The sequence below is a fragment of the Pogona vitticeps genome, chromosome 1, assembly GCF_051106095.1.
Source record: "Pogona vitticeps strain Pit_001003342236 chromosome 1, PviZW2.1, whole genome shotgun sequence".
Taxonomy (NCBI): Eukaryota; Metazoa; Chordata; class Lepidosauria; order Squamata; family Agamidae; genus Pogona; species Pogona vitticeps.
This window is the reverse complement of record NC_135783.1, coordinates 329,278,876-329,289,321: the sequence shown is the minus strand read 5'-3', so window position 1 is coordinate 329,289,321 and position 10,446 is coordinate 329,278,876. Positions and strand designations below refer to the sequence as shown.

Sequence of the window (10,446 nt, the reverse complement as noted above, 5' to 3'; positions counted from 1 at the left end):
AGAATCTTCACAGATATCAAAGCAGAAAGGTACAATCTAGAAATGCGTTTTTAGTACTTTTTATTTATTTTTCAATTATGTTTGTTTAATTCATTTTCAATATTGTAATAATATATTATTTTTCTGCTTTTAATATAGTTTCTTTTTAATACTGGCTCCTCTTTAAGAAAAAGGCAGGAAAAATAATTTAAATAAATAAATAATTGTATAACATATTTGTTTAAAGAGATGCCCTGTAATACCCTAATCACTTTTTCATCTAAATTTATATTTCTGTTTTTGTTTTGTTTTTGGAAAACTCAAATTTCCTCATTTTTACATACTTTATATGTGCTTGTCATTATGTCTCTAAGCTACTTTTGAAAGCCAAACAGCTAAAGATTCCACTCTTCTATTCACAATCATGGCTGTATGTATATACAACTGCTTATAAAAGAGAGCACAGATAAAAATCCACTTGTATAAAAGACAAATGCATGTTTATAATAAAAGTTGGAAATACGCATGTGCGCATATGCGTGTGCACACACAAGAACATCTACGGAAGTATGAAGAATTCTCACAGATAAGATGGTTGAAGAAGTATTTTAAGCTGTATTTGAGATTTCACTAAATATAATTAACCAGTACGTAAATGGAACTGAATACCAGGAATAGGATTTTGATATCTTTTTGGACTACAAATCGCATAATTCCTCATTCTGGGAGTTTTATCTGATAGACAAACACTTTACAGATATCTAAATGGGACTCACCTGGAAGAAAGGCCTAAACTGGAAATCTTTTGAGGTATAACTAGGCCTAGCTCTTCTCAAGCTTTCTGTTTCTACCCCAGGAGCTTTCTTTCTCAATAGGAAACTTGGCGGAGCTAAACCTAACTAGGCCTCAAAGCCTTTCCACTTAGGCCTTTATCCCAGGTGTCACATTTAGGTGTCTGTTTGTAAGAGAAAACTCCCAGAATGGAAAATTATGGGCTTTGTAGTTCAAAATATCCAAAAACTCCTATACCTATAGAATACAGTCAATAGACAAATGGGCCCATTAAACTTCTCAGTGTATTGAATACCTGACAGCTTGGCTAGGACCTCCACCTTGGCCAGTTCCAGGGATTTTCAATGAAGTACCTGGTCCTACAAAAAACATTACATTATTTTATGCTGTACAGATCACTCCTTGTTCTTCCCCCCTTTTTCCCCAATGCCCCTCCCCACATCTTTCCCAGATAAAACTAAAAGCAAAGGGCATAACTACTTCTGAAAGATGTGAGATAAAAGGTCTAATGTTACACTTTGCTTTGAGATTACAAACGTAATGTTTCAGTCTATTATTTAGCAAGTCAATGGATGGAGACAACATCAGTAATTCAAGTTTTTGAGAATCTATCAATTGCAAGCAAATATATCAAATGCGCACACAGAGTGTAATTATTTGACAAGAGGTAGAAGACACAAATAAAAATTTAAAGTACACTTCCCCACCACAAGAACAGCTTTGCCCTGGCATCAGAAGCTACTCTAAGCAGTGATAATATAAATGCTTAGAGCTTAAACTGTTATTGGATTGCACAGCTGAAGGGAACCCTGGCTTCTTTGACTGACCAGGGGATCAAGACCACTGGGAAGCTGTGCTTCCTGTCTGACTAGAAGGACATGATGTTAAGAGAAAAATGTCCTAGTCTCTTGAAAAGCAAAAAAAGGAGAAGTTGGGTATTTGCACTAGCTTTGCCTAAGCAAGAATTCCATTGGGAAGATTAGCCTGACACTAACCAGATATAAACAACCGATCAAGTCATCTTCCTGGCACTGCAAACCAATCTTTCTCCACTTGCTTCTCCCCTATTCTGCTTCTTTTGTTAATTTCAGCCAGAGAGCAAGATGTGTATATCAGATTTGGGTAACCAGAACCACTTTTTGAGCGAATATAGGAAGTGGAATGAACTAACGTAGGGTTGTACAGTATCTACTAATAACAACTGAAAGTCTACTAGAAGAAGGTTAGTCCATCCCATTGTCCCAATTGCAGCCGTTCAAGAAAGGACCGATTCTCATGAAAAGCTTTTCAGAAGGTTCAAGGGTTGTAGAGGATATTCTTTGGGTCAGTGTACTTTCACAGCACTGAATGTAGCTTTGTAATAATCTAAACATTAAACTGTTATCTCAGGATACTGGGAAATCTTCTGGAAAAAACCATGTTGCTAAATCAGCAACTTCTAGAATGCAATATTTCTCTCAGATGATGGGTATACAGTATAAGGGTTCAAGGACAAGATTTGAATAGATGGACTTGCTACAGTAGCCCTCTGAAAATGTTTAAAAAACAAACAAAAATAAAACAAAACCCACACAAGTACGATGAAAAAACAAACTTGCAAAATGAATGCACTGAAACAGAGTGGAAAGTAAGGATATTAAAAATGATTTTTAAAGAAAAAAACACAGGACAATGACTGATAGTGTTCACTTATCCCAAAGTACATTACGGGAAACCATCTAGGTGGCTGCAGAACAGTAATTCTGAAGTCCTGGGGAAAAGCAGTCATACATTTTGGAGTAACTAAATGCAGCTTACGTGCAACTTGTGCAATTGCGTTTTCATCAAGCATCATCTCAGCAATGCCTTCCTGGTCCACATCTATTTCATCCACATAAACCATTTCAGTTAATGCTCGTATTTTCAAGCACCAAGCAGCCTGGATGATAAGGGAACAGAGGAATCATGGTTCAGTAAACCTCAGATATATATATAGAAGAGACATAAGACTACATGTTGGCCTGTTTAATCGCTCTCATGGACCCAGTGGAACACACGGATGACAGTCAGACCAGCAGAAAGTCTGATGGCAGATATAATAGAAGCGAAGAATATGGAACAGTTGGATATTAGGACTGCAGTGACCTTTCGGTGAATTCTAGCCTGTCTGAAAATCATTCCAAGGCATTTTAAATGGCAGTTTTGGAGGGATAGGTCTTTTGCAGAAAAAGGCAAATTGTGATAGCAATTCCGGTGTGGGCACTGTTCCAAGGTACATGCACTCTCAAAATCATAAACAGCTTGTTTTAAAGATTATAAATCCTGCTCCTTTGCAAGAATCACATATTTGGCAAAAAAAAAGAGCATACACCCAAACCAAGTAAGAAATTAGATGGCTGCTGTTCCATTGTGTTGAAAATGCAATCTCATGAAAACATTTACTAATGCAAACAAATTGTGTTTGCTAACAACCTGAAAGTATTCTGAGCAGATCAGTCAGCTTATTAAATAAGAAGTAAAACCAGCTTTTCCTTAATAGCAAAACAACAACAACAAACAAACAAAAACCCAGGAAGGTATTCATCTCCATGTGCTAATTTTATTTAAAGCCAGCTTACAGAAGACCAAGGGAAAGCAGTAAAATGGTAAAATATAGCTGCCTAAATAATTAGAGATTCCTTTTCAGTCACAGAACAGATTGCCATATGTTTCTCTGAAAAACGTTTACAATACAAATAAGACAGACCTTCTATTCACTATGCTAAAGACAATACAGAGCTAGCATTTCACATAAAAAGCATCAAAAGAAGCTTTCCAGATTACAGGAAACACACCATTTTTCAAAGCCAGAGAATTAGCAAAGAGATTTTCTATTAGGAGTCCCTCCTCCTTCGAAAATCTGATATCAAGTTTAATACAGGGACAGTTATAGGAACCCTCCATTTTGCCTTAACATTCTAACTCGTTTCACAAATGCTTCCTATACTAATCCTTGAAGCAAAGGCTTCCGTGACCATAGTGTAAAGCAAGTGGTACACTTGAAGAAAATGCAGTGGCTGGAAGGAAAGGGGAAGTTATGTAACCATACTTTTAGAAAATCGGCAAGCTTTAATAAAAGAAATACAATGCCTGAGAGATTTGAATCAATAGCAGTGCATGACTCCTACTTTAGCACATGCAACAAACAACAGAGCAGGGGGAAGTTGATTTCACACAACTGTTACAGTACAGTAAAGCGAAGGAGTTGTACATCTCAGAATTAAGTACAACCTAGCCCAGTTCATATGCTTGTTTGTAAGGAGCCATCACATGGTGGGAAACATCCCAGTGGAAATCACAGGTGCCAGACCTCAAAGCAGATACAAATACTGTAGTAGCTTCCCTTACAATTTTCAGGTTGTTTAGACTGTGGTGTAAGCATTTTGTGTAAGGCAGCAAAGAGCACAATGCACTCCTGCCTTGCGGTATGTTTTGCTATCTTCTTGTTTATACATTTTTGCTCCCCAAATAAAGCCTAACATCTCATATTATTCACAGTGTGAAAAATATATACTGTATAGCGCTATCTTTGCCCAATGTGTGTGGTAAGAAATGACGGAAAGGTACATATTCTAGGCAGGGACCTAGTCGTTACTTTAAGTACTGTAACTACTGAGAAACTTCCTTCGGATTTATGTCTGGTTACAAAGAAATAAACATGGTGGAGTCTTTGGAATTAGCGAGCTTTGATTTCAACCATGTTTTCAAATCACTTAATATGAACTGAAAGGAGACTAATTTCATTTGCAGAAAAGGACAATACCACTAGATAATAGTTTCAACAAACTATTAAACACAGTGAGCCACTGATGGACACTAATAGGACACATCAATTAAAAAAAGAGGATTATCTAACCTTTCATCACTAACAATTACTAGAAAAGAAAATTGTAAAAAGAGCTGTACTACGTATATGAAACTAAATGCCTGAATTGTTGTATCTTTCTCTTAACAACAGAGTACTGAAGAGAAAGGAAGAAGGAACCACAAGACTCTTCCATATGCCTGATGTGCCTATGGCAAATTTTAAAATACTGTATGACTAATTATTCTGAGTAGCTGTTGAGGATAAACCAAGTTTTCGGTTCTGCCCATTTGTATGTGAGATATTTGAGGTGTTGTTTTACCAGTTCCACACCCCCAGGCTGCTTCCAAAATCATCTGTTGCTAGGATTAAGTGACCCACATTTAAATTGTTGTTGTAATGAAGATTTTATGGAAGTTTTATACAATTTGCAGTTATTACGAAATAAATATATTTAAAAAACCTGAATTACGTTTTGGATTGGTATTCCATCTTCGCACTCAGGAATCCTCTATTCTAACTTAATGTGTTGCAATAGCTGTCGACTATGGTGGGGCTGAGAGGTGGACTCTTAAAAATCAACAAGTTTTATTTAGCTTTTCTGAAGTACTGCCTAGTTCATTACATGAATGTAGCAATTTCACGCAACAGACTCCATCTTAATGTGTTCCAAATCTCGTAAGGTTTCTGCAGAACATCTTATTCTCCAAAGGAAAAAAAAAGGATTATGTGATGGTGAGGAACAAACATAAAAAACCTGCAAATAATCTAATTTGCTATCAAGTGTGTGGAGCACTATTGAGATGAATATGTTTTCATAGAAAAAGACTTAATAATACCAAGCAATTATATATACACTACAACGTTAGAGATCTCCAGGAATTTAGTGTATATTATCTTGCTATAAAATAGCAAACACCTTGCATAATGAATTTACTTGTCTATGGTTCATTAGCAAATTTAGAGGTAGCAAGACTGGAACCAGGGATATCTTGATTTGTAAGTACTATACAAATAGCCACTTCACTCAACTCTGTGCATTTAAGACATACTTTTCGACGATACCATTTGGACCACCACCTATTTTACCATTGATTACTACTGTAAAAAAGAAAGGGAAGTCACATGGAATTTCCCATGTAATATAACTTATTTAACACATCAGTAATGTACTGTGTACAGTGTAGGAATCAATATTTATTTCTTTTAAAAAGGAACACTGAAAACAAATTATATAAATGTACAAAGAAAAACACATAATTGCTAAATAATCCAGCAAGGAAATATGAACATTTTCTTCTCTGCATTTCAGGTTTACTGTAAACCAGTGTTAGTTCCCTGCCTTCAAACTGACATATGGAACACAAAGAACAATAATCTGATTAGGCAACTAATCAGGATAATCAAGCAAGACAGCAGCACAGAAGCATGTTCCTGCTAGGTCATGCAACTGCTATAAGCACAGAAGCCAAGTTGTGTTTTCTATAGATGATGAAAGTTTTTTTGGCAGTAGTATTTGCTTTAGCCTCTATCTTCTTCTCTCCCTGTAGCTTTCCTCAAATATTATTTTTAAAGACAGTATGTCACTGTTTTCTTGGAAATAAGTTCCCCTGAGTTCCATGTGTCCTGCCATTAAGTTTTATATTATAACACTGTAACACTTACGCAGTTATACTGTTATATTGTAACACTTAATAAGCACATAATTAAAAATTCTAGTTTTAAAATACCAAGTATTCTTGTACTATTCTTTTTACCCACAAAAATACCTTACTATGCCCAAAGTCAGAAATAAATCAGTCAGTCTTGTTCATTAGATTTAAACTACTCTTTGTTAAAACATACAGATTTGATCTTGGATTTTGGTGTTTTGGGGTATAATCAATTCCTTTTTAAAGTACTAATTCAGTTACACATACTGCACTTCCTACTGACAGTTCAATCCTATGGTGCAGGCATGCATTGTCGAGGCCATAAGAATGATTAAAAATGCCTTTCCAAAGTATGAGACAAACCCTGACCTTGGAAGGGATGATCTGACCTTGCTACCTAAATTCCTCAGATTTTAACATATTTATGGGGGTAGGGGAGACATGCCTCTTGTTTAACATCCTCTTCTCATTTCTTTAAGGTCATACATATATTCAACCTATGCACATTTACCAAATACCATGTATTTTAAAACTGTATATTTGTCTAACAGGATTGGGAGAGGCATTCCAATCTACACAATTCCATGGTGGAATCTGAAACCTACATCCCTGACTTGGATTTGCAGCACCAATTCTGAAATTTACTTTTAAAAAAAGAAGCTAACATGGATATCCGGCCATTATTTTTGGAATGTTTGTTTTTTTCTGCACAATCCACAGCTTTGTGATTAACATCTGTATGGGGTCAAAAGCGACATTACGTTTGTAATTTTTAGGTGTCTAATAAAGGTGTCATCCAGCCTTGCCTTTGGTCTGTGTACACATGCTTTTCTTTCCTTTTTGTAGAGATTTCAAGCTATGTGGGATACTGTATTTAAGGAGTAGTTTTACCAGTGCTACCCCTTAATGCATTTCCATGGCCATGGTTTGAAAAATGTACTTGTCCACTCGTCTGTGATGAGTGAAAATGCTGCTCAATGAGTCACAGCTCCCTGCCTGCCTGCCTGCCTGCTTCCTTCCCTTCTGCCTCTCTCTCTCTCTCTCTCTCTCTCTCTCTCTCTCTCTCTCTAATCCTGCAGTCCTCTGCTCCCCCTCCCATTGCAAAAGTCCGGTTATGCTGACTGGTGAAATTTTTGACTGACTGGTGAGACATTCTAAAAATTTTCAAGCCCTGTCCATGGCCAACCAGGGATTTGAACTGAACACTTAAAAAAAAAGTAAAGGTGAAGGTTCCCCTTGACATTTTAGTCAGTCATGTTCGACTCTAGGGGGCGGTGCTCATCCCCGTTTCCAAGCCGTAGAGCCAGCATTTGTCCGAAGACAGTCTCCGTTGTCACGTGGCCAGTGCGGCTATATACGGAACGCTGTTTACCTTCCCATCGAGGTGGTACCTATTTATCTATTCACATTTACATGCTTTCGAACTGCTAGGTTGGTGAGGAGCTGAGACAAAGCGACGGGAGCTCACTCCGTCACGTGGATTCGATCTTATGACTGCTAGTCTTCTGACCCTGCAGCACACAAAGGCTTCTGCGGTTTAGCCCGCAGCACCAACTGAACACTTCCTGAATCCTAATCTGATACTGTACTCTGTCCACTATACTGCATTGGCTCTCAGAAGAAGTACATTAGCCATCAAATTCTTGGAGGGGAGGGGAAACTATTGCCATGTAGTTGGCAGCAACTAGGGTTGGAATTGGAATATGAGTTGTCCTTACAACAGTTCTTACCAGAATTCCTCCATCCCTGTGCTTGCTAGTTATGACAGCATCAAAGAAAGCTCTTCTTCCATTGCAAACAACAAGCCAAGGTATCTGAGGGTTGGCTAAGCAAACAACAAGCCAGCAGGGGCTGTGGTAAATGCAAATCCCTTCCCATCCTAGGGTTGTTAGATATTACTATGCTGAATCCTGGCCTAACTTTATGACAACATAGTGGCTTAGTTTGGATGATTAGGGATTTTAAACAGAAACTTTGCTCCTGCCATGCTTATCCTTTCTGTCCTCACCCCTTCCCTTTTTTGGCTCCTCAGTCTTACCCAGGACAGCATTTGGGCCAATAGATTTGAGATCAGTCAGCATGAGGACTTTGCCAGCTCAAGGGCAGCCAAGCTGGCACAAGGGGCTTCTGTGTCTACAACTGGCGGCACATTTTTGGATTAGGATTGCACTGAAAATAAGGAAGTAAATCACATTATCTCCACAGTGGGCATACCAGCTTAAAGATCCCCTTTTTCCATGCCATGGCCTGATCCAGGTCCTCCTTGTCATTCTGGCTCATTGACTGAAATCCTGTTACACAACTCCACATGTGCAACAGTGATGGCAGCAGCATAAGCAGCAGCATATCACGACTAATAAAAGTTTTCTTTTGAGGATTTGGGGGTGCATATAACTTCAGCACATTGTACAAGTTGTGTGCCCCCCAAAATTGCCTTAAATCAGTGATTTGCCTTTAATAAATAGTGATTTGCTGCAGCCATTACTGCAGACATAAACTCTACTGGACACGTGCAACTGCACAGGACTTCAGTCACCTTTTAACAAAAGCCAACCATGCAATGCCAAACTCATTTAGCCCCCAGACTTCTCTCTTTGGAGAATTTTGCCTAGCTATTCTCTAACCAGCCCCACCTTCCAAAATAAGCTGTTCTGTGAAATACTGTACTTGCTAATTCTACCAGCATATCAAATCAATTATCTACTCTCATTAAAATAATTTCTTAAAATCTTCCCTCAAAGCAGATAAGCAATAGTTAATTTTGAATATTACAGGAAGCTTCTTTGCAAGGTAATATCATATTTTATTACATTATCCTATAACAGCTTCTTCATTGCTTTCAAACACATTTGGGAGGAAAAGTGTGTGAAATTGTCAAAAGATCTACTTAAATGAAGCATCATCTGCATCTTCCCCTTTCTTTGCTAATGTCACGTTATCAAGGAAGGGAACTAGCTAACTTGAGTGTGTTTTGTCTTTTTAAAAAATCATGTTAACTAAAACGTTTTGGGCTTTCCTCTATGTGCTAACAAACTGTGTGCTCATTATTTGCACCAGTACCCTGACACCGTGAAGACAAGTAACCTGTTTGCCTCATTCTTTGAATACCTTTTCCATTCTCTATTACTTCAAACTTGCTTCATCAGGATCTAGTTCAGAAACTCTGGTAACCTAGTTCTGACAACAGATGAGGAAAAATAGCAAAACAAACAAACAAACCAACAAACCTGTAAACAATTGTTTTAAAATTAAGCAACAAACAGATGCAGTATTGTGATTGTATATACCATGTTACCAGTAATAGCACTGAAATCCCCAAAGATATCTCGTTTCTCTGTCCTCCTTTTCTCTCAGCCTGCTTTGTTATAGATTAGAACTGGTGTTGTCATACTGTATCTGCATCCAGGTCCCCATACAAGTGCAGGGACCTAAAAGAGGGCGGTGGTGGTTACATTTCTGTACAAGTAGAATGTACACAAGGTAAACAGATGCCAGAGGTGCATAAGGGAGCGTTTCCACGGGATTCAGTGCATCTACCTAGTACCAAATGCACTGCTTCCGCTGGCCCAGAGCCACACACACACACGTCTACCTGGTGCCCTAGATTTCTTCGTTACCTGGTCGCCAGGTTCTTTTTCCAGCAACTGGGAGCACAGATCCGAGCATAGCTGGAACTTCCTCCGCCTGAAGTAACTCAAGGCGTGGACCAGCGGATCCATCTCCAGCCCCATGAGGACAGTGGGCGGCCGAGCGAGCAGCGGCGACAACGACAACAACAACAACACACCACCTCTACTCCTCTGTGTGTGTCTCTCTCTCTCTGTCTCCGCCTAGGCCCGGCGTCCCAGCTTGGCTTTGCCCAGCAACGCTGCAAGCAGGGTCCTCGGAGAAGCATAGGCGCCTAAGCGACTGCCTGCGAGAGAAAAGAAGACACCGCCTCAAGGATTGTGAGCGAGCCTGGTGCTGACGACGAGCTAGCCCTTCCCACGCGTCTTGCGCGAGAACTGGGGTGGCCGGTTGGCCTTAAATTACTTTCGACATCAGCAGTGTCTGCTGAAAAGGTGTCGTGTCCCATTTGTCTCCCTTAGCTTTTCCTTCCCCCCCCCTCCCCGCTCCCTGCGGGGGAATTAGCGCCGCTAGTTTTTGACAGGATTCCTTTCGCGGTCTTGAGACACACAACCCGAATAAGAGAAATAGAAA

At 39.0% G+C, this 10,446-nt stretch overlaps 1 protein-coding gene across 2 annotated transcripts in view; it reads right to left on the bottom strand.

The window, feature by feature from the left end:
- TTC8 (tetratricopeptide repeat domain 8) overlaps positions 1–10,163 on the bottom strand; it is a 55,341-nt gene extending 45,178 nt beyond the window's left edge. Inside the window, exons 1-3 of one of the 2 annotated variants that reach the window (XM_020811427.3) lie at positions 9,864–10,163; positions 2,569–2,689; positions 1,067–1,130 (exon numbers count right to left, since the gene is read on the bottom strand). In XM_020811427.3, coding sequence (XP_020667086.3) covers positions 1,067–1,130; positions 2,569–2,689; positions 9,864–9,977 — 299 coding nt within the window. In that variant the 5' untranslated portion in view covers positions 9,978–10,163. The remainder of the gene's footprint in view (positions 1–1,066; positions 1,131–2,568; positions 2,690–9,863) is intronic. The other variant, XM_078383718.1, reaches the window with a different exon arrangement.
- Between the last annotated feature and the right edge of the window lie 283 nt (positions 10,164–10,446).